The sequence below is a fragment of the Ciconia boyciana genome, chromosome 9 (assembly GCF_034638445.1).
Source record: "Ciconia boyciana chromosome 9, ASM3463844v1, whole genome shotgun sequence".
Classification (NCBI taxonomy): domain Eukaryota; kingdom Metazoa; phylum Chordata; class Aves; order Ciconiiformes; family Ciconiidae; genus Ciconia; species Ciconia boyciana.
The window spans coordinates 44083963-44110750 of NC_132942.1; the positions used below are offsets into that span (position 1 = coordinate 44083963).

General features: G+C 46.4%; 1 protein-coding gene across 5 annotated transcripts in view; it reads right to left on the minus strand.

Annotated features, from left to right (window-relative positions):
• Window positions 1-24339, minus strand: part of KLHDC4 (kelch domain containing 4) — a 28968-nt gene extending 4629 nt beyond the window's left edge. The window contains exons 1-9 of one of the 5 annotated variants that reach the window (XM_072872607.1): window positions 24084-24339; window positions 22585-22676; window positions 21521-21576; window positions 20672-20787; window positions 20431-20529; window positions 17197-17333; window positions 9831-9923; window positions 8766-8925; window positions 1576-1657 (exon numbers count right to left, since the gene is read on the minus strand). In XM_072872607.1, coding sequence (XP_072728708.1) covers window positions 1576-1657; window positions 8766-8925; window positions 9831-9923; window positions 17197-17333; window positions 20431-20529; window positions 20672-20787; window positions 21521-21576; window positions 22585-22676; window positions 24084-24182 — 934 coding nt within the window. In that variant the 5' untranslated portion in view covers window positions 24183-24339. Of the gene's footprint in view, window positions 1-1575; window positions 1658-8765; window positions 8926-9830; window positions 9924-17196; window positions 17334-19517; window positions 19540-20430; window positions 20530-20671; window positions 20797-21497; window positions 21577-22584; window positions 22677-24083 lie in introns of those variants that run through there. The other 4 variants (XM_072872606.1, XM_072872609.1, XM_072872608.1 and 1 more) reach the window with 4 other exon arrangements.
• Window positions 24340-26788: the final 2449 nt, after the last annotated feature.

Below are 26788 nucleotides of genomic sequence, written 5' to 3' on the forward strand. Positions count from 1 at the left end.
AAGTACAGTTCACTGTAAGGAGACCCAACCACACTTTAAAAAAGGGCTGAGCAGTAGGAGAAGGCTTGTGCTCTAAACCCTCCGCTTTCGCTCCAGTCCTTTCTACTCTGGATTTAGAGCAAATCCCTAAAAGGCAGGCTGGGAGAAGCACATGCACTGGCTAGGCACTGTGTTTCCAAAGGAACCACAATTTCAACAAGATAAACTATAAATAGGACATAATGCAAGCAGGGTCTGGAATCCAGACAATATATGTGACCAACCCTCCTCCGCAAATCCCACTTTAAGATGGTCAGGTTTACGGAAATCAATCACAATTTTAACATTTTAGAAATTCAGCTCAAAGAAGATCGTCCCATTCCTTGAGCCAAGGACAAAATACACTCTCTCCTAAGGAAAGTGATGGAATTCCTATTTCTGGGGACATTCACAGATAGAACAACCAACCAATCAAAACCCACTCTTGATAATATCCCTGCACTAGGTAATCTAATGAGATCACACCCCAGTCTTTTCTCTTAAGGGTCTGTAAGTGAGACAGCACTACCAAACAGAGTTTGTCAAAACAGGAATTTGCAGTGTGGAGAATTCTGAAATCCCAAAGATTTTCTGTTGCGAAACAGAAGAGCAGTGATCAAAATGTCCCAGAGAACAGGAATTTCAAAATGTTGTTTTAATTCCCTCCCACACACAAACCAAAAAATCCCTAAAATATCTTTTCTTGTAGTTTTTCCTGAAGCTGCCTGTGCAGGCCAGAGCTTCTCACATAGTTATGCAAGGAGCCTGGAGACCCTCCACTCCATCTCAGACTATTCCAGGACCAACTGGGAGGTGTCAACATAGATGATGTTGTGAGCTAGAAATTATTCTCTGACAAAAAGTATACCCCAACCTTCCTCCAGAGCTCTGCCAGTTCCTCACAGAAGTTTCTCAACCAGCTCCAACCCCCCCCAGCATTTCACTGTGTCAGAGCTACCATTTACATTAGCTCTGAAATCAAGTCACCTGGAGCTGAGAACCATGACTCCTTACAGCCTTTGGCTAACCAGCAAGCTTTGCTCAGCAAAGCAGACACAGCCTCATCTTTTCTGTAAAAGGCTGTAAAATGAAGTGGGAGAAGGGGACAGAACTACTGCGTGGCCTACAGTTTGCTGCAGCAACAAGCGCCTACTTCCCATTTCCCTTTGCAGAGCGCAGCAGTGAGGAATTCTGCCTGCATGTGTGATGGCCTGTCTTCCTTCTCTAGCACACATAAACAAAAAAGGAGAACATAATTCCTCCAATATCCCTCTGCAACTGCTGTTTCCTTCACCCTAGCCCCTTTCTTTTTAAGCTAGAGTCACAGTATACAAATGCACTTAGCTACTCCTGGGAAGAAGAAATATTTAAATCAACTCATCTGCTGTGTTTAGCCCCAAAGCAAACACTGGGGCATAGTGCTTTTCATTAAAAGGGAAATTTTGTTCTAGGCTTGGGGTTTTTTGGTCTGTTATTCAAAGGAAGAGAGAGGATTTGTATTCACAGTCCTGCAGCATCACTTCCAGCACAGCCCTCCTAGCTGCAGCAGTAGCTTACCTTCCTCCTTGCCTGCACCTTCAGTCTTCAGCAGGAACATATCTGTATGCAGGGTGCCTTTGTCAACATCTTTCTTAATTCTCTGCAGAGAAGGGAAAGACAGGGACGCTCAGCGAAACAGTTTCAGTGGCTCAAAACATAGGAGGTCCAACTCTTCCAAGGCCTAGAAAGTCACACAGGCCAGAATGGTGGTAGATGCCATTCTGAACTCACCACTCCACAGATAAGCCTAATCACAGCCTGAATCTCTACATACCCATGCTGAAAATGCAAACGCTGTGACTGGGCAAGGAGAAGCCACACAGGTAGTCATGCTGTGGCTCTGGAGCATCAGGCAGCTCACAACCATAGTGTTCAAACCTGGGCTTCTTCCTGTGATGAGCCACGACCAACTTCTGCCTGTGACACCGAGGCAGGGCTCTCCAGGTTGCAACACAGATACCGGGACTCATGACCGTATGAAGACTACAGGATGCAGTTTAAGGAATTTTGGCACCCAGAGAAGAGAAATAAATTGTCACAAGGGATTAAAACCGATTGTTTTGCGGAAGGAAGGAAGTAAGGGTGGGTAGCACCAAGGAAACAGGACATCCAAGGTCCTGCCTTTTACTCTGCCACAGATAGTATCAGGTGCTCTCAAGGGACTAATTTAACGTCTGTGCCTCTGCTTCTCTAGCTGTAAAAGAGAGCAGATACCCCACTCCACCAAAGTGGCACAAGACAACTTTCCACGGGGCTTGCAAGGCCCTCTGGGATTCTGCCCTTGAACGTTGAGCAGAAGCTCAGAGCATCTGTGCTGTATCATTTGCAAGGCCCAAGTTTAAGAACAGATCTGTGACTAGCACGCAGACTTTCAGTCCCTGCCACCCCCCCATCTCCATCCCACTACAAGAGAAGCAGAGGTGAGAGCTCTCTCTCTGCACCACAGCCTGACTGCAGCTGTCATTTTTCGCATTTGGGGCCCAACAGAGCCTTGAGCAACAGTTTTTTTCTCCTAAACAGAAACAGAACAGAAGCCCCACTTCCACCCCTACTAAAGGCAACAGCAAGACACCAGCAAGGGCAGGATCAAGCCTCAGTTGAGGCAATTAAATGCATCATTTTAAATGCGATTTTCCCTTGCTCCTTTCACTGTAAGCCCCTGTACTCCAGTGCTCATAGCAACATGCAGCATTTGAAAGCAGCACTAAGCAATACCACTGTAGGAGGTCTTTTAATAATGTCATTATCCACCCGTCCTTCATGCAGAGCTCCTATTTCCTTGTAATTCCCTTCCTCCTGGGGACAAGGGCATTGCTATACTGTGTAAGTGCTTCCAGGACGCAGGCGGTGGATCCCTGCAGAAGCTGGGAGGGTTGGGTCCAGTCCTCAGGAAGCAGCAGGGCTTGGGTGCACCCCAGAGCACAACAGCACAGTGCTGTCCTGTTCTTGCTGCACATCTGTGCCCAACCCTGGGCCTTGCACTTGACCGGTTTTGTTATTGCAGGGTATGCTGCGTTGTTACTGCGTGGCCCGGTATCCAATTCGTAGGAATGGTATTCAATTCTTAGAAAGGCAGAAGAGAGGAAAGTGTGTTTGAGGCATTGCACAACGCTGTAACTTGGATGATGCTGAGAAGCCCCGGGGAAGGCCGATAATGAAGTGCCGGAGGAAACAGGAGAACTCTGCTCACACTGCAGCAAAAAGGAAGCTTCAGTTAACTTAAGGACCAGGGTCTGCCTGTAGGGCTGCCTTGGGAAATTTGCTGGTTTGGGCTGTGGCTCACGTGTCTTCTTGCTCTCCACATGCACCTAAGCATGCCCATTAGCGAACTGAAAGATACACACTCTTCAAGACAGGATGTCTACACTGGAGTGATCCTCTTCTGTGCAACCACTTTAATGAAGTCAACAACTGCACTATTCCACCTACTGTGCTTGAGCAACAGAACATCAGACACACAAGGGACAGGAAGCCTGTAGGAACAAGCATCAGTGACAGCCCTATGTTCTGAATAAGAGGTTATACAATGACCACTCCTTCAGCCACTGCCAGTTCTCCAGCACATGGAAAACAAGCAAGACAAGTTTTTGCATTGGTGAGTGGTTCTAAGGCATAGCTGGAGGAGCTCTGGTGTTGGAGACATGGTTGGAGGGGTTGGGAGCTGTCCACTTTCAACAGACCCTTGAGAGAGAGCACAGGAAGGGAAAGAGACGCCTTCTAGGAAAGGCGCTGTTAAGTACTGAGTACACCAATTCATAGCCTGTCAGTGCATGTATTGAGGCATCTATACCAGTAGCTCTCAAGTTCAAAGGGCTGTGAATCACTGTGCTGAGCAAGTGCCGTCCTCTGGCAATGTCACACTTCGCTGTCTCTGTCACACAGGTCTAGAGCAGCAGAAGTCACCAACAAGCTGCAGGCTGCGGACAGCTGAGATACAGCAGCCTTTTTAGTCTGTCCCTCACCTTAATCAAACATCCTTCCAAGCCTCACCTGAGCAAAGAGCTGTCGGGGGAGAAGTGGGCAGAGGAGAGGGAGGGAGAGAGACAGGCAGGCAGGCAGGCAGGCAGCAGCCTTCACACCTCATAGCACTGAAGTGCATCCCAGTACCTGCGAAGTGCCTGTCTGCTAACGAGAACGGAAACGGTGGTTATTTCCTCCCCAGTCCCAGGTAGGCTGCAGTTTGTCCTTAAATGCTAGACAGGGACACACAGGCTGAAGGGTGCAGGAGCACAGTAAGATGTGCACTGTCTGCACAAAAGGAGGGGAAATAAACACTGAGAGAGCAGTTGGCTTCACTATCGTACAAGCTGTGTAGAATAACTGCATTATTTTTCTCCTGAAAACCACACGGCTCCCTGTAGTAAACACACTGCGTATGCAACATGACAAAGCTTCTTGGGCTGAGAAAACCCCAGTGAGGTGGAGTGGGAGTTAGTTATTTGTTGTCAGAGATGCCTGTTTTCCCCAACTCACACTGGCTCAAAAGCAAGACACTTCACCAGCAAAGCAGTACACTGCTACTGGAGATATCAATCCCCTCGCACCCAGGACACCCACTTGCCCTGAGCAAATCGCTCCGTTGGTCACAAGAGGCTCCCGTTCCCCCCGCTGTCCTTCTTGCCTTGAAGTTCCGGGTGTTTGCTTTCAAGCACAGAACTGGCTTGGATATCCACAGCCTATTGTTTGCACATACAGGTACATTAGCAAGTTACAAGAGCTTTACAGGCATTAGCTAAAAAAACCCCAGCTCCACTGACAGACAGCAAGATGCCTGTTTATCCCCCTTCAAAGAGCAAGGAAACTGAGGCACAGAAAGCTGTTCTTTGAGAAGAAGGGGAATCAGGATTCCCTGTGTATAACATGCTAAACATGTCTGATAAAAGAGATCAACGGTGGCAAAATACACCCAATTAGCAGAAGCCCTTAGCAGACAGAACTACAGAGGGAACCAGTCCCACCAGACCTTGCAATTCAGGCAAACACCTCAGCCCTGCCACAAGCAGTCTCCCAGCAGAATCCAATTCAGCTTTGCAAAGCTTGCCACTAAAAACAAAACCGCCTCAAAAAGCAAAAAAACCCCACACGCTAGTCGTCTTTGGCATCCAAAAGCCTTGCACACATGTAACGCCAGCCCTCCCATGGCTTGTAGGCTGCTTGCACCTGCAAGGTAGAGCTGCGCTAGCCTCCGACACCTCCCGGCTGCATTCCCCGTGCCAGTCAGGCACAGTGCGCTCACGTTGCCTAGCAATAGAGAGGTCTCATTGCTTTATACAGCCAAAAATGCAGCTTGCTGCAGCAAGCCCCATCCCCAGCATGAGAAACGGGTGAGGACATCTTTAAGACCAGCAGGAGAGCAAGTCTGAGCTCCTTGCGGGATTCAGAGGTACATTTTAGGCAGAGCTGACAACGTCCACAAGATCCCCTTCTGGAAGGGATCGTAGTAGTTGTCTTTATCATTTCTAGGCTGAAGATGAAACAGATGAACACAGGGACACCATTGTGCTAAGAATCGTGCATTTTAAAATATCAGGCACGCTCTTGGCAATTTGTGCAATCTCAAGTTAGTCGCACTTTAGGGTTGTAAAGTTCCCTTTTCACCATTTGCGTCCAGGTTGTTCACTACTTGAACAGCAAAATCTAGTGGCTGGCACAGGTAAAGGCATGTCTGGGTACCAAGGTTCTTGGCCTGGCTCTGTCCACAAGTACTGGAGTGCCTTAGACAAGTCACTTGATCTTTTCTGCCTCTATTTCCCCAGCCATGAAAGAGACTTTCTTATTCAGGTCACATCAAAGGAATTCAGCAGCACGGCCTGGACTGACAGACATTACTGAAAACTGACCCTCCACACTCAGTTCCACATGCAAGTCCAGCAAATCAAAGCAGGGACCAAATCTCTCTGCTTCTGCCTTCCCAGCTTCACGGTGCCTGCTGACCAGACTGAGGGTGGGCAGATCGATCACTTGATCAGGGGAACATCCCTGTCTGATAGTGTTGCTGATAGCGTTGCTCAGGCTTTACACAGCCCCAACAGCCAGCTGGGTACAAAGATGCCTACAATTCCACCCATAACCATGAATCTGCTGGGCTCACATCTCTTTTTGCCCTAGGCAATGTGCATTATACCACACCGCACAGCTATTTTGGTACAGTACTTCAAAGCAGATTTACAAGGGCTAAGAGGACCACAGGATATAATGCATCAGAACTGCCCGTCACAGGAAAGCAGCCTTGCCACATCACAACTCTCCTCCAGCAATGCGACAGCCATATCACACCGATATGGCTATTACGATTTCCACTCCTCTTCCCTCCACACCAGTTCACACCATATACATGCTTGGTACCAGCTCTGGCCTCAGGAGGCCTCCACACAAACCAGCACCTTTTTTACAGCACACGTGCAACTTAGTCCTGCCTCTTATTAGAAGAGAAGTCTCTACAGGACTTGGTGAATGGCGCTTTGCTTGGACACTTGCCTGGTTTCATATCAAAAATGTCTTCATATGCCCAAAAATGTCTTCATAGCACTCTTGAATGTAGCATCTGCCTCTCTAATTGGAGACAAGGAATAGGTCTTCTCCTGTGCCTGCCCAGCTCCAATTAAGTACTGTTTCCTCCACCGTCTACCTCTTATTTCTCCCAAGAGTACCCCAGCCAATGACTCTGGGGGGAGTACACAAGCCAAACATACTTTCTTCATTTTGAAGTAAACCCAGAGAGACTCAGCTCCACAACTAGCTATAAGCAAAGATACAACGAGAATTAAATAGCCACACGTTAATGAAGTTGTGTTTCTCCTAGACGGGCTAAACCTTGCTGAATTAAATTTTCAGGACCATGCTAAAGGTTTGTTGCCTTTGCATCTTAAGAAAGCTGCAGAGAAAATTCTGTCCAGTGCCTTGGTCAGTTTTTGGCTCAGCTGCACCATTCCTGCCTGCAAGTTTACTTGCGCTACAGAATACACGAGCAAAGTCTCTGTTAGGAATGGCACATGAGAGAGAAGCAGACTTAGCTCTCTATATTACAAAGGATGTAGATTCCTAACAGGAGTGGTTGTTTTAATCTAAAAGCTGTTCTCCAAGCTGGAGAGGAACTGTACCCAGCTCTTATCCCTGCTCAGTGCCCTGCATAAAGGCTTAGGGCAGCTTTGCATTTCCCCATTCCTCCTACTTCATTTTTATGAGTTCGAAACAACCAGAGCAGTGCGACAGAGCCCACCCTTGTAAAGCGGAACAGAACCAATTGCAAACATGTGTCAACTTTTATATTTCCATAGGGCTCAGTGTGCACTTGAAACCCAGCTGCTTTCAGTAGCCATGAGAGATCCACATCTAGCATAGCATGCAGGCTCATGCTTCCTTCCCACCCTCAAGAGTGAGGAAACAGGACAGAGAAAGGAAGAGGACAAAGCCCTTTCGTGTAGAAAATGCCTCTATCTTGTTACTGCTATTTAATCAAATGCACATCTGATGAGAGAGAGCCCTAAGCGCAGGCCGTGAGGAGGCACAGATGCTTCTAAATATATAGACAGAATATCTTCTCTCCCCTTTCCCTGCTTTTCTTCTTTGTTCATTTATTCACATCAGAAGAACAACGCGTCCTCCTCCCCCAGCGATGCACTGCTGGAAGCAATGCCTTTCCACTGAGACAGTAGCAGCGGGATCCGGGTCTTCTGTCTGCTTTTGCCACGTTAAAAGCTTTTGCAGGAGCCTTTTGCTCAATGAAATATTTACTTCCTCCTGCCCAGCATGGAGACAGGGATACTTGGTCAATGAGGACATACAGTCTAAAGGGCTACCCAGTATAAATTACCATGATTAACAAAGCAAGAAGCAGAGCAGAGGAAGCCTGGTGCTCATCAAAAGTCTTCTTTGGCTTATTGAATTTGCTAACTAGTGCTGCTCCCTTAACCCCTTCACTGATGTAAGAAAATACAAGTGTCCTGGCAACTGCTGCTTTTAACCTGCAAGTGCCGGAATATGGACAAGTACTACCTGAGAATGCTTTAAGTTGGCAGTTACCACCACTGCTGCCAAAATTGCCATTTCTCCCAGTTATTTATTCCTACCTCCGTGGTATCACCTCTTTATATTGGATTGGATTAGCAGGGAAAATACAAAATTCATTTTAGCCAAGATAAGCTCCTTGATCACCACACAATTGCATGAAGAAAGGCACAATTAGAAGACAGGATGCCTCTTTTGGTAGTAGTACTGGTTCACACCAGCCTGAACCATCCTGCATACGAACAATCCAAGGACACAACTGCACATTCACTCCAAGCTGGCATAACCACAGGCTAAGATGCACCCTCGTTACCGGTGTAACGGTAACGGTAACGGTGGTTTTTGGATGTCTGGCAGCTGCCTGACATGCGGAAACATCGTCAGTCAGAGCAGGGGGCAGTTACGTGGTGACAAGATCACCAAATCTTGCACTGGAGACAAGGCTTGTGAAACTGAGCAGAGGGAAGTAGCAGTACAGAGGTCTCAATTTTGCTCTCCCAAGCTCTAAGCACACTCCCCTCTCCAAGCAGTCAAAACCCAGGACTCCACAGCCAAAACAGGTCCAGACCATCGCATTGGCCCCATTTAGGCAACTTGAGTTTGTCATATTTTAGTTTTCACTTTATCCCTTTAGTTTTTCCATCAGCTATTCTGTTTAGCATCTGGGAAATACTGCACTGGCTTACCACAAAGTCTCCTACCTGCTTGGAGTAGCCTCCATAGATGATTATGCTGCCCTCAGGAGTGGTAGCCATTTGACACCCGGATCTTGGTGCAGGCCCAATCCCCGATGGAGTCAGCTTGCTCCAGGTGAAGGAGTCCAGGTTGAAGGCATACACATCGTTGTAATAGATGTAATCTCTAGGGAGAACCAATTGGCATGTCACAGGTTTAGGACATCACCATTTAGGACAGGATAAAGCAACACTTCAGGAACAACACCAGGAACCTCTGAAGAGGTGCCACACCTTATTCAACTCCTTGCATTTATGGCTTTTCTCCTTCCGTAGCCATAGCAATGTACAGAAGATTTGTTTGGGTGAAGGTTACTATTTCAGTGCAACAATTTGCATTTGACAATAAGCAAGACCTCTCTGGGTTCTTTTTTACCTATGTCATTCCTTACTACAATAGAGGTTTCATCAACTCTTTCCAGTTAACACGGTCCAAGGTAACTTAAACCAGAACACAAAAGATCAAAACAGATTAGAGCTATGTCTGTCTACAGGGGTGGGAAAAACATACATATGCCCGGTTCTCTTTCTACTAGCCAGCTCACACGCTGCTAGTGGAAAATGCTCTGCACACGTTAAACTCCCAAGGACACAGCAGAACCTCGGGTGGGCTTTGCAACTTGCACTGTGCTACCAGGGACTACGGTTATGCTGCTTGCTGTCTCTGAGACAATATGTAGCTCAGCTCTCTTCGCAGTCCCCATGACAATGTAGCTGTGACCTCATGTAGTGAGAGCCTACTGGAGGAGATGTTTCTAGGAAGACAAGATTCAGAGGCCAAAAGTGATGGATTGAGCTTTAGCTACAAGGATGAGTAGCTACTTCAGTGACTAGCTAAGTGGTACAATGGTTACTCAAACACTTGAAGACTTTAAATCAAGATCACTTGTCTTTCTAAAGTAAAAGTCTAGTTCAGTAACAGGAGTGCTGAGGATAATCCTTCCATTAAAGCCCAGCTTTCTGTTACCGGTGAAATTCTGTTGTCTTTTTTACAGAGGATTCAGTATCAGCAGCCATCCTGCAGTAACCCACCTTGCGCTCTCATGGAAACCTCCAAAGATGATCAGCTGTCTTTTGCAAGCAACCATTCGATGTCCACTTCGTCCAGAGGGACCTCCTGATGCCCTGAAACACAAAGAAATTCCACTATCAGCAACGTTCCCTTTCCTGTTAGTGTATCAGTCCATTTTTATTGACATCATTGGCAGCTGGGCTGGTTGAGTTCAGCTTCTCTTCTCCTGGAACGGGAAACCATGGTTATACGGGCAACTTTGTTGCCTTAATACATACGCATGCATTCCTCCAGAACAGTATGTGTGCCCTTCCTGTAACTCAGTATTTGCAACACAGGCATTTTGCAGTAACAATTTTATTCCTAGTGATAAGCCATCTAGTCTCTAACAGCACCCAAAGTCTTGAAGTCTTTTCTGCTATGACTCAGGAGCTAATTTTTCAGGAGAGTTTAATGAATAGCAGTTAACTCCCGCAACTGCAAGAAAGGCACTGCAGACAGAGACATTTTCTCCAAGTACCAGGTAAGAGCCAGAGACTGGCTCTGACATCCACTCTCCTTCAACATCTTAGGAAATTGCGTACCTGTACTGTCTCCACTCATCTGCCTGCAGTTAGGATACAATATCAAACTAGTGAGACGACTTTGTAAATGACTTAGATTTCCTCAAGAATAAAGGCATTGCAGCAAAACAAGCCATCATTATTATCTTACACATTAAAAAGCAGCTACGCATCACTGTTCCGCTCTTTCAAGCCTTCCTGACCTTTCAGTTAAATGTGCCACTTCCATTTCCAGGAACAAGCAACAACACCCCATCTGTCACATCCAAAAGCTTCACGCGAAGCCAGGCAGCTGGCAACGACGTTCCTGAGAGGCAATGAAGATGCACCTTCCTTCATATTCACCCACAGACTGAGCATCATGAGAGAGAACAAAAACAACTTCAAGAACTCTCAAAACAAAGGCAACTTTAGGCCAAACTGCAGAGAAAATAGGGTTTTGCTTTGTGTGTTCTCTGCCCCTATGGATTAATCTAGCACATTTTCACTCTCGCTGAGGAGTCTCCCAAAGTGCACGCAGCTAGCGCCACTGAACTCAGCAAGACTTCTCAAATAGGCAGTATTAACACGTGTTAAGTGGTTGCAGAATCAGGGCCTAAATAAATAAGAAACCTGCTCACTGCTGAAAACAGCAAAACCTAAAGCCACAACCCTACTGCTACGCTTTAACTGGCAGCAGGTAGCTGTGAAGAGCGGTGATAGACTTCTGTGGAGAGAGAAAATGAGGGCCCTTATTCACCGTCAAAAATGACAATCTCGCACCAGTCATAATGAAAAACTCCAAGCAGAACAGCAGCGTTTGGGCAAGACTGAATTAATATTGATTGCTTGGACTTTTTATTCTAACAGAGAGTAGGGTTTTCTAGGCATTTACTGGATTTTTAAGTATCACCTTGCAGAATAGCACCTCTAGTATTAATTTCATCAAGATCTGAAATCATTATTTTCTCTTCTGTAACAAAGCTCCCACATTATTATTCCAAAGGATGGCACCTTTAAAAATTTTTTTTAAAAGGAAAGTAGGAATTGGAAATCAACATTAACAATAAAATCCTGTTCTCAGAGAATATCTTCTGCCTTGCTTCTCAGACAGGTTTCCTCCAAGTCAAAAATCAATTCTGAACAACAAAAAGTTTATTCATTGATGTGTGCGTTTTAATAAACAAGTTCCCACAAGCGTACAATTAACTCAGAGTCACAAACAACAACATCCAGTCTGGGGCCTGATCCGAACTCAGAGAAGTCTCACTGGCACCAGCACCACTTGCTCTCAATCACAAGGCTGTTCTCCCCTTTCTTTAGACTAGATATACAAGCTACAAGAACAGATGCTGAAACACGGTTCCAGGAGGCCTCACCCTGCACGGTATTGTATCATCTCAGCTTCCTTGGCCTTAGTGTTACACATTGCACGAATCAGCTATAAAGGGAAGTTTATAGCCTTTGATGTAAGGACATGCCCTCCTAAACTTGCAACAACTGCTTTTAGAAAGTATTTTTACATACAGCTATTCATACAGCCAAGGTCCTTTGTCCCCGGTCTCCAAACACAACACTGGAAAAACCAAATGGAGTAGTCAAGCAGGACTGGCAGTAACGTATAACCATGCTGCCACTCCAGAAGGCACTTGCTGCAAGCTCGAAGACTTGTTTCCCAAATGCAAACTGTCTCCTTTTACCTGTATCATTGCTCATGGTCCAAAACAAGCACTTTGAAAACGGTGTCACAGACTTTATGATTAATACTCTACTTCATGGGGTTGACACCAGAAAGCAGACATGTGGGAGGGAGCTGTAAATTCTCCAGACTTTTTTTTAAAATAGATTAAAAGATAAGTCTGGATAAGGACTGGCTCTACACATGTACAGCATGAGTCTGATCAGAACTGCTCCATAAGGAAATTTGCTTTTGCTTGTGGAGTTACTCTGGGACTTATAGTAACGTAACAGACCTGAATTCAGCCCCCAGATTCAAAAATTAAAGACTTACATGTCACAGTGGCTACAGACTGCATAAGTGAGTTACTTTTTCATTTATACCTTCATCCAGAGGATGCTCAGATGAATCTTGCAACCTTTCCACAATAATAAAAATGATGATGCACAGATGACCTGGTTTCGGCTGGGATAGAGTTAATTTTCTTCCCAGTAGCTGGTATAGTGCTGTGTTTTGGATTTAGTATGAGAATAACGGGATAACAGACTGATGTTTTAGTTGTTGCTGAGCAGTGCTTACACCAGTCAAGGACTTTTCAGCTTCCCATGCTCTGCCAGGTGTACAAGAAGTTAGGAGGGGATTACAGCTGGGACAGCTGACCGCAACTGAGCAACAGGATATTCCATACCATATGACGTCTACTCAATGGTACACAAATATACCCTTCTTTTCTTTAAGCACCAATGCACCTTTCCACCTTGCATTGCAGGACCTGATCTTTCCAGTGAGAGATAGCACATAAGCAAGGAGAACCATCACTCAGAAACAAACCGATGCTGAAAGGCATCCTGCACTGCAGTGACTGCTCCAGTTCTCTCTGTAAACAGCGTTAAACATACGCTTGTGAAACGCTACCCTGAAATATTTATAGCACCACATCTCACAAAACTGTTATGGGAAGTATCATTAGCATTCCAGTATTGAAGGGAAGGGAGCTATACAGGCTCAAAAGCAAGACAAAGAACTACACAGAGGAGGGATGTGCCAGTTCCCAAGCACAACCCTAAAGCGTGATGCTCCCTGTCTCTCTTTGAGGGAGTGCACTGGGCCACACAGAGCTGAGTAAGAATGTTCTCTCTAGGAAGGAATGAGGCAATTAGGTTAAAATACTGCTTAGCTCTAAGGCAGAGCAACAAACAGTTCATGCACTGAGGCAACCTTGTGCATCACACACACGATAAGGTGGTTCCAATAAGTTAAAGTCAGTTGCTGGGATTTGTTGTGTTTCGACCATCTTTGTGCATGCAAAATGCAAGTAAATATAGCTAAATATTGCTAAATATAGCCACTTTTAACTCTGTCAAGCAGACTGACACTACTGTACTCTGTGCTAGGAGATAATGGAGATCCACTTCCCCAGCAGCCTTTGCAGACACAGCACAGGGATGAGTTATTGACAGGGATGAGTTATTCAAGGTTTTATCTTCAAAAGCATTTCACAACCAAGCCTCTTATGGCACCAAGATGGTCTGCAGCATGAACTGTAGGCCAGGAAGGACAACATAATTGTCTGAAATCTAAGCTGTGGGGCTGGAACAACTAGATTTTCTAGAACTGCAAGTTCAGATCACAGCAAGGTCATCTTAGCTCTTCAACCCACACAAACCAATACATTCAAACCCACCTGAAACGGGGCACATGTGATTCTTCCCATGCGGAACAGAAACAGAAATTTTGTCTCTCTTGTCCAGACATTTCTTAATGAAAAATTATGTTACTCTATTATTTGCACTAAAACGATGTCTTCCAAACCTAACTGAGTTTACTCAAGACGAGTCTGTACCCTAAATGTGTATCACCAGGCATTTATTCAGGTTACACTGCTACCACATTGGACACATAGAATTATTGTTTGGCCTGCTATGTGAAGGCTTGTTATACCAGGGCTGGTGCCTCACCATGACCCAACAAAGCCTACACCATCTGCCCCCTCGATTGAGTCTTCCCGAACATGTTCACTCTCACAATACTACTAGTCCCCAAGCTGACCCCCACTGTCACCAGTCACAATCCAAAATAAGCACTTGCTGGACTTCAGACAGACATGAGAAACCTATGTGGAAAAATGACAGCAGCAATGGGGTTCCCTGTGAAGAAAAGCAAAATGCTGAAGGAAGTGAAATGCAGCACGTGTTACGATCATAGTTTTAAAAGAAGTAGGAAAAAAATCCCTCGTACAACTCAACAATCATCTCTGCCCTTTCCTCTCTCCCTTTCCAAGCAGACTGTAATCAAGATGCCATATGGAAAAGCAAAGAGGCCGCAGAAACTTGATTTTCACACTCAGTCAGGTTAGCATTAAAACAAAGACATCCCCTCCCAGCCTCCTCCGCCAGATGCCTCATTAATGCAGCTCTTGGAGCTCTGCCCAAGGGTGAGGAGGAGATGCACTTTGTTTTATTCGAACACTGGGACCAGGGCACAGGCGTTTTCAAAATTCCAGCAAGGCTGAAAGACAGACGTCCACCCAAACACATCAGGAAGCTCAAATGGAGTATATCCTGCATAGGGCAGGGAGAGAGAAAAGATCATCTCTCCAGGGCCCTTCCACCCATGTAACTTATGATGCTCACTTAGAAAATGTCTATCCTTTTATCTACTAAGAAACAATAAAGTATCAATGTCTCCAAATGCATCCTCCCACTGTGGCACAGCAGCCAAGGTGACATGTGACAACTAACACCTGGAGATGGAGGGTAGCTCTGGGCAGCTTGAAGAGCATGGTACCTAGAACTTGCTCCTTAGGTGGGACTAGGAACTCACCTTGCCAAACTGGCTCCCTCCTCACTAACTGTAACAATCCATCACAACAAAATCTCTCGCCATGGTTTTAGTCCACTTGGGGCCTGGGACTGCTGGGGGCATCCTGCAACTCGCAGCACCTGCAAACTTCATGCTCAGCTCCAGGGAGGGAACACATGCTTTTGCAGTGTAAGTTACACTCAGCATCCCCAAGGCTGCTCTCCCACATGGGATGCGGGACAAGTAGAGCCTCATAACCACCTCATTTCCTCTTCCCAGGCAGGTCAGGTACTGCAGCATTTGTTTGGGGAGTGAAAAACCCTAAATCAGCTCTACAGCAACGCATCTGCAAACCCACGAGAGAACAATTTGCGCCATCAGTGGCGGAGCTAACGAAGCCTCATCTGGATTCTCCGACGGCTCACAAAAAACAATCTCCCGCCCTCGCTCTCCCTGCAGCTGGGTATTAACACTGCTCTTCAGTGAGGATTTTTTCAACCAAGAGTTTGGTTGAAATGTCAACCCTTTCTCTCAGCAGGGACTCTATGGTGAGCATCACTTCCTCCCCCCCACCTGCTTACATGAAACCGGTAGGGACGTAACACATTTGAGTTCATCCCCTTTATTTGGCTGAGATTGAGCAAGGGATTCAGAAGTTATTTTGGGGGAGCTGGGAGGGGTACAGTCACAGTCATTACGTCAGCTTCTGCCCAACAACAATAGGCAGATCAGCCTGCACAGTGACAGGTCTTTTTAATCCTTGCACCTCTTAAAGAGCCCTCCCTCATTTTGGAGGGTTTCTCTCACCCCCACTTCTCAGAGACAAGCAGGGCTCACTAGAGTGAACCTGGCTTCCTGTAACATGACAAATTACAGCTGTCATTAGATTAACACTGCCAGGTCTGGAGCCAAGGACCACACTGATGGACAGGAACCAGCCGCTTATAAATTGAACAGCTTTTCCTCAGCCTCCCAGAGCTATGCAAAAGGACGATCCCTAGATTCTCGCAGAGCAGTCGGCTGCTGGGATCCTATGCTGCACAGCATCCTCCTAACCCAGCCTGTTTTGGACTCCTTGGGATTTTTGCACTTTGGCTCTGTATGTCTCCCTGCAGCTTCCACACCAGAGTCCCTTCAGTGCTACATCACAATTAGCAAAATTAAACCTCCAAATTTCCACCTTGCCAGGCAATATCAATGCTCCCACTTTGCAGGGAGGGGGAAAAAGGCAGACAGGCACAATGACTCACTGTGTGGCCTCAGGCATGTGCCAAGGCAGAGCCAGGGTATCCATCTCTGCACAGCTCAGTCCTAAATCACCCTCTCAATTACTGTGCAAGAAGAGACAGATACAGGCAACAGGCACCCGCACTCTGTAAGAAGGGTGAAAAGTGATCAACCTAGCAGATATAGGGCTTGCCACCTGAAGGAAGAAAATGGAGTTCATAACCAGGAGCTTGACAGGTCAAACAGCAGATGAGCAAGTGTTCAAAAGCTGCTGCTTTCCCCAGTGCCACCTCAAGGGTCAGCTGTGGTCCAGCCCACCCAAAGCTGTGCTCTGACTAATCCCACAGTCAAGACAATCCCAAAGTCCAAGAGAAAGTCTATGTCCAAGTCAGAACCAAAGCCACATCTCCTGCCTCTCAGTCCGCCGGATGACCCACCAGACTTCTTCTCTCCTGCTAATATAAACATGAGCAGCAAAACCAAGAAGCCAAAGGTTAAGGAAACATTAGCAGAGGACTTTACGCCAGATTCACAGAAGATCTTTAGACACCTTAACTCCTGTCAAAAACTACCAGGGCCTCTGGCACCTATTTACCTTGACAGGCCTGAATTATTGGCTTGTTTATCCCAAGGCATCTTGAGGGAGCAAATGCCAGTTATCAGGAGTGAAGTTGGCTCTGTGGATAGATACAGCTTGTACAGTCTTCTCAAGCAATGGTAAAATTGGGCGAGATCCTTGTACCGGTCTCGTGCAGCCCAGCCCAGAGGAGCCCAGGCAGATGGAGTAACAAGTACTGTTTTGAAGTTGGACATCTACACTCGCCACGGTTGGGAGGGCAGAGTGCTGTTCATGATACTCTCCTTCAGTTAAGTAACACCCAAGCACACCCCTGCTCCAAAAATCACATATTAAATAAAATAGCTTTGGCCTCAATAGACCTGGAACACATCTCTCATTTCCACATCTTTCTGGGAGCTGTCCTCTCCACTGTTTCTAGAATGGGCATCTCTGTACTCAAGGGAGAGATGAGTGGACAGCGGAGAAATCACAGCACTCTACCAGGAATCAAACTCAGATTAATGCTGGCACGGTTCCTCATGAGGTCAACACCATTGACTTCAAAACACAACACTTACTTGATCTGCTCCCAAGTCTTGGTAGCCAAATGCAGGACCCAGAGATCCTTGTAATGGTAGAACTGTTCCCCGTTGGGAGATGCAAACTCCCCGCCAAATACCCACAGCTGCCCACCGGCTGTGGGCACCACTGCCGCCTGCCAGGAGAAGAAGGAAGAGCTGCATCAGACAAGGGTTCAGAAACCAGAGATAGGAGAACTTTATCAGTCAAATGTGCAGCTGCCTCCAAATACCAGAGAGCAGACAAGTGGCAGCGGATGCTGCTGCCTTGCTTGGCAACAGCAGCTCTCTGGGGCTGAAGGAAGGGGAATTTTAAATGCAAGTTATTGTTTAGCACACCTTCCCTATAGGAGAGGAAAGTCGGCCATGGAGCTGGGCTCTTCCCACCTCCTAGCATCTTGAGTTACAGTTCTACAAATTCAAAGTTCCCTGGGAAGCATCTTGGGTTTTAGTTTAACAACAATTGTTCAAATCTCTCTGTTCACCAAAAGGAAATCTCTCCACAGCTAAGGCTCAGCAACGTTTCACCCATCCTTTAGTCACATAAATACCATCCTGCAGAAGACATACTGGGGTTGATGAACTCTGAGCCATGGGAGGAACAGGGGCGCTTCCTGCCTCCAAGACACATCTAACATCCCAGCACCAGGCAGGCAAAGTAATACAGGAAAAAGTATTTTGGAAAAGGCCATTAACACTGCACAATTGCCCTTTGCATTTTTTGTAGATTATAAAACAACAAACAGTAAAGAAGCCAAGCTGCAGCACAAGTCCAAACCTGATGCTTCTCAAGACCTGAAAAGCATTACTGCTCCCTCTGAATAAGAAAAAAAAAACCAAAACAAACCAACCCCAACAACCAAAAAAACCCCAAACACAGAAGGAAATGTGCAGCATTTGGACAAGAGGAGACTGTTACTGCTTTGATTAGGGCAAGTAGCAGAGAGGAGAGTATCAAAGGGGGGTTGTTTTTTTTTGCACAGAGCAGCACCAAAACACTGTTGCGATGCAAGCTGACAGTTAAAAGCAGAGAGAGAAGAGCAAGACTCTACTTCATTAAAATTATCTGCGCAAGGACTAAGGAAGAAGGAAGGAATCCCAAAAAGGAAACTATGTGACTGTGCAAATTTCTTCCTTGACTGGGACCTCCTGGGTTTTTTACACTATAAACACATTCTTCCACATGTGTTTTTTTCAGGGTACCCATCACAGATCAACGTAGGGATAATGATCTCTTTCTTCAGAAGGGCTTCATTACCTGCCTGTCTTTCCCAGCAAACAGCAAAGATTTTTAGCATCAGACACATGACCATGCCCCGACATAAACCAGCCTAAACATGCAACGATTAAACACATGAGAAAATATGGGGTATGTTTACAAGCAGGATTTGTGGGAACATGAAGTTACCTAAACAAAGGGGACACATACCTGATTTTCATGGGTATCTAGTGCTTAAAAGCTTTAGAGGAAGGTATATGCAACAGCCTGCTCATACTTGTTCACAACCTTTTGAAGAGCTGGCTCAAAATTCATTATATAGCCAAGCCTTTTCCTTAAACAACTGTCAACACCCATCCATAGCTATTCTCACCTCAGCTCTCTTGAACTGATGTAATGAAGCCAGTGTAACTCAAACAGAGGATTGCGTGTCAAAGACCAGAGATGACAAATAAAACTGAAAACACGCACATACAAACCCACGGACAGGCTTCTGTTTACCTTTGAACTAATGCAGAATATGCATTAAAAATAAAGTCACAAGGAAGACAACAAGCCAGTCAACTAATGAGGCTGAACTGTCTCCTGCACAACTATAATTAATAACCAGACAGAAAACTTATTGTGGGAACAGGACTCCTCAGATAGGTTTCTCATTTTATTTTTGTTGTAATCCAGCGCTCCCCGATGCACAGCCTGCCTGCTCAGTTCAGATTCAGCTGCGAGACAGCCATCTGCTGGCTACCAACACCCAAACAAGCACCTCTCAACTCCACACCCACAAAGCAACCTCCTTTTCACTTAGGAAAACAAGTGTTTGAATTTATGGTCTCCTTGAGGAATTTGGCCTCTGAAATCAAGTTGTATTTTAAGCACCACAAGGTAGCCCAAAATTCAAGTCAGAACCTTTCAATTCAAGAAAGGACACACACCTCAGAGCACGACTGGCATTTAGGGGTAGCATAACAAGGGTATATGAACCTAACCAAGGTATTGGATCTTACCAGGAAGCTCTAAAGAGCTTTAGCCATGGGTAGGAAAATAACATTCACAGCTTTTGAAATGGCAGCTTTTGAAACGTACGGCAGCTTTTGAAACGTACCAGTCACCCAGCCACTTGCTGCGACAGGTAAGATAATCTATCAGACAGCTGGCGAGGGCCAAAGACCTGCAAAAAATACAAGTCTTTGGTCCAGTTTCTAATGTGCAGGTGTTCACATAAAGTAAACAAACCCAAATCCTCCACAAACAGCCAGTGACCTTAATGACACAGGCACCACAGAGGTTAATTCTAGGGGAGTGTCATGATATCCCAGAGAAAATTTAGACAACTTTGTCTATGGCCTTTGCAGACAAAAGAAAAACAGCCCATCTGCCAAGGGGGAAAAAAAAAATCACAACCCAAAGGCAGGACACACACAGTCAGTGCTAGCGGTCCATCACGTTGTACAGTTGGGACACTTGGCAAAGCCCAGCTGCTACATGCCAGCAGGGATACCCTACAGAAATGGGTCTTTCACATTGCTGGAGTGGCAGTACCTGTAATGCCCACAGATGTAGGCCTGTGGGCATTAAGGAAATAGTCATGCACAGCAACTCCGCCATTCACAGCACTTCACAAACTCAAAGTTATAGACCAGCATTTTGAAAATTCAGTGCCATCCTGGAATTATGGATGGTTGAGCTGGTCCCTATATAATGCAGCAGAGAGTTCATCTTCAAAAGAAGAGCATCCCCCATGAGTCCTGCCAACCCAACAGATACAACCCCAAATCTTCATTCCACACTTAACATTTCCAGAGGCCACCCAGTGACCAGACAGCACAAGCACCTTGCACAGGCTTGTACAGGCCCCCTCAGCAGAAGAGGTGAAGTGACACCATTGGCAGCCCGTTACAAGGAGAATGAAGAGAAGCCTAAAACCTTTAGGGGAAAAACAAAAAAATCAACTCACATCCATCTTTAGCGCAGCATTAGAACAATTCCAACTGCTGCTCTGGCACCCAGTACTTTACCTGGTGAGCACATCTTCTTGGTGGTGGGTTGGGGATCTCTACTTTAGACCAGCTGTTCTTCCGGATGTTGTAAACATACAGTTCGTTATACAGGTATGTCTGTTAGAGAGGAAGAGAAAATGCACATCACCACAGCTCTCCATTGGACAGGGTCAGTCTGTCCAAGCACAGGCACTTGAGGGTTATCTGTGAGTTTGGAGGAGAAGGAGCACAGCACCAGCTTTGCAAAGCAACAGCTCACCTGCCTCATCAGGCAGAGAAGGAGGACAACAACTTCCTCTACTAGACTGGGAGTCAGCAACTTTTTCAGAGTGATCCACTGGACTGGGCTGTTCTTTCCCAAACACTTGCTTAAACCTGTGATAGCTCAAGGTATGTGAACTTAAGAAGTTGGAGCTTAACACAGATGTGCAGGTTAAAATTGCCCAAACTGCAGCTCCACTCCAGAGACAGGAACAGCTTAAGGTAGTGAAGCAAGCAGAATTAGTTTAGCACATCACATTGGGTGATCCTAAGGCGGCCAAATATCATTGGCAGGCTTGAGTTTTCAAGCTACAGTATGTACAACCTCTTAGGGTTATAAAGACCAGTTTGTCTCCAGGAGCACAATAAACACTTGCAACTTGCACAAATTCAGTAACAAGAGTGCCCACTTGCAAATACTTGCTACTGTACGCATCTCCAAGGGAGGCAACGCCTTGCCAGCAGCAAAACTGCAGAAGTATCTTGTTTTGAAAGGTGGAAGATAGAAATTCTTCAATAGTTATCAAAAATGAGGGGAAGATATGGCTACAATTAAGTCTGGAGAAATTATGAAGCCCTGAAATATTGATGCTGAGACAATCACTCTGATCCTTAATGGGTTCTAGCATGTCTCCTTCCTGCCAACTGTTCAGGCATGAGACAGTATCACGGCAGAATTAAAAGGCTATTTTGCTCTCATTCAGGGACAAATACATATTTTATGACTGCTGCCTTGAATTTCACTTCAAATGAGACTCATGCAAATTACAGTAAAAGGCAGGGAGAGGGTAGAATAAAGAAGAAAAAATTGAAGTATACATTACTTTTTGGCCATTGAAATATTCACCTCCAAAAAGGATCAATTCGTCTTTCTCAGGGTGAGCAGAGAGGGAGCCGTTCAGCCTGCGAAAGAAAGAGGGATGGCCAAAACAGTAGATGTGTAAGAGTCTTGTAAAACTCAGAAGCTCGCAGCCTTTAACTCAGCCAGTGCTAGCACCTCTGCCCTCTAGCCACAAAGGTCTCTCCATCATCTGCCAAATTACTAGGCTGTGATATTCACCCCAGGGCTAAAAACTTCTCAAAGAAATTAACTTCTTAAAAACTTCCAGCAAGATTAATTTGACACTGTCTGAAATCTTCTCCTATTTTAGGAGCACACGTTACAGTGTCATTTAACACGTCTTTTGACGTGAGCTCTTGAATTTTAATGCTGGTGTGTCAAGAACAAAAATTAGTTTTATGGGGGCACATAACTATGGGTAGAACTCAGTTGTCTCATATCAACTTATCTGCGTCATTATTCTACAGTCACCACTGGTCATTGCTCATCTACATACCACCAAAGTGTTCTGCACCATGCAGAGACAGATCTCTACCACTCCCAAGGAGGAACTAACTGACCACTGTAACACCCCTGTGAGATTAACAGTAGCATACTGACCTGTCTCACTACGCAGAGAGAAAAACAGGTATCACAGAGAAAGGCGTTTATTTAACAAGCCACAGGAAACAGAAATACAGAACCTAGAAATATGTGGACCCCAAGCTACACTTGATAAAGTGTCTTGTATCTCATGACACACCCTTTTGCATCTTAAGCCCTTTCAGCTTTCTAGTCCAAATCCAAAACTTCCTCTTAACTTTTATTTTTCCTCAAAGCCCTGTAATCTAACCCTGCTCTGCCTCCTTTTTGCTGATGGGATGGTTAAAAAGCAGATTTTTAAGTCTAAAAAAAAGCTTTTGGTCCCTTTTTTAATCAGGGATTCAATATACGAGACATTTTATAACTCCAGATGTCAGCCATGCCAGATATTATGCCTTCCACTCTCGGGAAATAACTTTACATAAATACATTTTGTTAAAAGCACCATCAACCGCTGTGATAGCCAAAGCCTGATACAAATCTCTTACCTGGGCGAGGGGGGTGGGCAGGATGACTCAATTACTTGGGTCTTTTTAGCATCTAAACTCTGGAATTCTGCTATCAGGGCTTCAAGATCCTCCTGAAAATAAAAAGCCAGACATGAGTTCCCTGACATGCACAGAGCCACCTGCACACCACATGAAACCAGCACTCACCCTCTCACAATTTCCCTTTTTTTTTAAAAAAAATTGTCTGCTTCGGTTCCCTTCATTCAACTACAAGAAATGGATGCCAAGTACTTCCACACATGCTCTAAAGACTGGTCTCCCCTAAAACACTAACAAGTTGCTCAGAAGAGTCCTAAAACGATGGTACACAAAGTGCAGTTAGTGCACGCCTGCTATTCCTGCAGCAGAAACACCACACAAATCAGCAAGTAAATGCAAATCATTTAAGTGATGAGCAATGATACGCTACAATCCAGCTAGTCCTCTTCTTTGTCTGCAATGGAAAAATGCCTAAATGGAATTGGAAACTCTTTTCTGTTCCCAGCTTATACTTTAGCTGGAGAGAAACCTGCACATATTTTAACTCCATTTCAACTTCTGTCAATTAAAAATAAAATCTGCCTCCAAAACTGCAGATACACCGAGTTGCAAGGGCAGAAGCAGCGTGGGGGGAGTTTCTGATCCACGGTCTCTCCTACAACCCCCACTGCTCACCACCTCCCTTTGGTTAACCTTTCTGAAGGTGTGATCAAAGCAGAGATTTCCAAAATCTGGGGTTTTTGCCTCTGCAGCATGGCATCAGCTCTCCCTGCAGCCAGTACACATGTACGCTGGCACCTTCCATGTCTTAAGTTTTGCATTATGCTGGCAACACCACGTCTTGACCAGGGAAAGGTAGCTGTTTTGAGGCTTAAATACAAGCACCCACTCTAGGAGCGAGAGAAACAAACGTTTTCATTTAAGACCAGAGGAAAAGGATGGGGAAGATGGAAGGCAAGAAGGACCCTTAAACTGCATTTTCTTGTCCTCCTTTTACATCTTCTGTCACACACTGCACCCAGCTTGTCAGCAATATGGTGAAAATCTTCCTGGTAGCGGTTTTAATTTCACCCCTTATCCTCTTTTCTCCTTTTCCGAGTGCTTAGCCACACGCTGACCTGCAGGCATGTGTGTGAGCACTGCTTCTTCACCAGGACCGCACTAACACTAACCCTAAAAGTTTAACGAGCTGTGCACTGACCTCAGAACCACTCCGCCGGCCCATCTTGTACCTGGCTGAAGACCTGCGGGCCCCTAAGACACTTAACCAAGTTAGAGCCGCTTGCGTTTGGATACACTCCTTTGCTTTCAACTTGAAATACCCCTGCCACCAACCCACTCCTCCGACCTCCCGTGCCTCCACCTCCACCGCCGGTTTTCCCTTCAGGCCCCGTTTTACAAAACGCCCGCGGAGGGCCCGAGGGAGCGCCGCAACGCCCCAGGGGAGGCCCCGGCCTCGCGGGCCGGGGCTACCGGAGCCCCCCGCTCCCGCCCCTCACCTCCTCCTTCTTGGCTCTGCGGGACACCTTCCTCTCCATCTTCGCGGCCGTCTTCTCGGCCCCCTTCCCCTTCTTCTCCCGCTTCCCCTTCTTCCCCATGGCTGAAAGGCCGGGCTAGGCCGCGCGAGGAGCACCGCGCTCTCCGCGCCGCCCTGGCCGCCCCGGGCGCACCGCGGGGCGGGCAACGGCGCCCGCTTGGGCCCGGCGCTTCCAGGCCGCGGCCCGCCTCCTGCCCGAGCGGCGCGGCCGCGGGGGCCCTCTGCAGGCCCGGCGTACTCGGCGCGGCCGGCACCGGCCCGCCGCCCGCCCTCCCTCCCTCCCTCCGGCGGCTCCCCAGCTCGGGGCCCGGGCTGAGGGAGTGCTGCGAGCAGGGGCTGCTCTGGCCCGGCCCTGTGAGCCCCGCCGGGCCGGGGAGAGGCCTTAACGCGGCTTCACACAGCGTCTATCACCCGCCCTCGGCGTCCAGACCCCTTTTTGACTTCATGTTCCCATTTATTCCAGCCCTGAGGAGGCCGTTGAACCCACAAAATGGCCCCCTCCCCTCACACAAAATGGCCCCTCCCAGGGAAGCGAAGGGCCTAGGGGTTGTCTGAAGGCGTTAGCCAGGCCTGGGATGAGGCCCTGTGCAGAAATAAAAATGAACTGCGGGTTGAAAGCCTTGGGGACTAGGGGGCTGCACAAGTGTTTTCATTTTCAGAGGCAAAGTTTTGGAAATGAGGTTTATCCAGGCTGTTCTCAAGAGACCTGAGGCATCAGAGAGCTGAAGGAAATGGCGGGCACTGTGAGGCGATGCCAGGCAGTGTCTTTTTTCTCTTGGTGGGGAAGGAATAACAACGATTTGGCTCTGTACATGGTATTTCACACAGATGCTGAGCTCAGGTAGAATTTCTGGGAAAATGCCAACTTTGAACACAGAGTGTACACTGTAAATATGAGTTCAAATACATCTTTGAGCTGTGAGTTTCCTTTCATCCCCCTGTGCTTCAAAATTGCTTTTGTGATTGTTTTGCACTCCCAGGGAAGGAGTACAATCATTATATTTTTCACTGAATTCCCACAAAAACCCACATTGCCTGGAACCAGGGTGGTTTTCATCACTGTCCAACCCACCGCCTACCCCAAAACCAGCGAGGATATCCACTGAAGGTACAGCTCAATGCCCACCAAGTTAACCCAAGCATCCAGTCCATGCTGTGGAAATTGCAGGATGGATCCTATGCTTTGAACATCCGCCTACACTTGAACCTCAGATCTTGGAAACACAGCCCTGAAGCATGAAGGGAAGAGCTGGGAAAATATTTTGAGGTTGCAGACAACGTACACCCTGGCCAGTGTTTTGTTTGGTGGTTCTGAAAACATTGTGGTTACAACTAAAGCTGCAGTGTGTCAATGTTTATGCACAGGAAGGGAACAGAAAGCTATGGAGAGACCAGGTCAAGTGAATGGGGCAATTTCTCATCCGACGTAAGATCCAGGAGCTCGGCTGAGTTCCCTGGCGCTACACACAGGCTAGGAAGTCTCTTCTGCTTCTTGGTCTTTAACCTCAAAAAGACACCAGCATGTGAAAATGCATCCCCTCCTGATGTCTACGGGAGTTTAGTCACTGATTCCTCTGGGACCAGATCTTCTAACTCTTTTTAGGGGACTTTGAAATGAAAAGGGGTGCATCTTTGTGAAACGCGCTCTTGAAGTCTTCACCAGGCATCGGTTTACTGGGGGAGCAAGGAGTCTTTCACCTCCTGCGCACCCTGCTCCACCTGTCTCCATTTGCATCAGCCTTTTTGATGCTGCATCATTTGTGGTTATTTCCATAACTGAGTGTGCAGAGATCCTCAGCTCTGTGAGCTCAAATTACATTCTCAAAACTTTATTTTCCATATTTCTGAGTGTAGTTTCAGATGTTCAGGGTCATTTGGAGCTAGCCACCACCTGGGGAACTGTGTGGGGTAGAACATTCTTGGTGTGAGCTCTCTGATCTCTTGAACTATATAGTCTAGTTTCTCATGGTTTATGTGAAAAAAAAGAGGATGAAAGGACAAAGAAAACTTTGCACTGCACTTTGAAAATACAAAGCACAATATAATCATGAAACAGGGCATGAACTTCTCAGGGATAAATATACCCCTGCTCCACCACGGTGTAAAAATCCTGCTGTAGCACTGATGGTAACTGTTAAGAGATGCGTCTTCCTTGAAGGAATCCGATGGACACCTTGACTGTAGAGGTGAGACTAAAGATTGTGCCATGAGACCACCAATGCTCCCAAATATGAATTTAAGACTCCAAAACTGACTAAGGTAAGCTCTTTTCACAGGCTTCCCATCACCCTGAACGGGAAAGGCCGCTCCACATTCCCACACGGCACGCATGGATGTACTCCTACACGTTCACACAAACATCTTCGCCCAGCTGGCAGACAGATGTGAGCTCCCAAATATGGCCGAGTTCAGGCGCACACACACATGCTCCCACGCACAGATGTCCTCACACTCTCATTTCTGTTATGTCTCAGGTTTTGTTTCCGCTTTGTTTTGAGGAACACAGCATAAGCTCGACTTTGCCTGTGTTTGCACATTTCGTTCTACTGCTATGAAGTTGTCCTATGCTGTTATATCTGGCAGCCCATCTCCAGTTCTGACCTATACAAAGAGCACGTGGTTTTACTTTGTTATTTTTTAGAGTCTGGAATATGCTCATTCAACAGG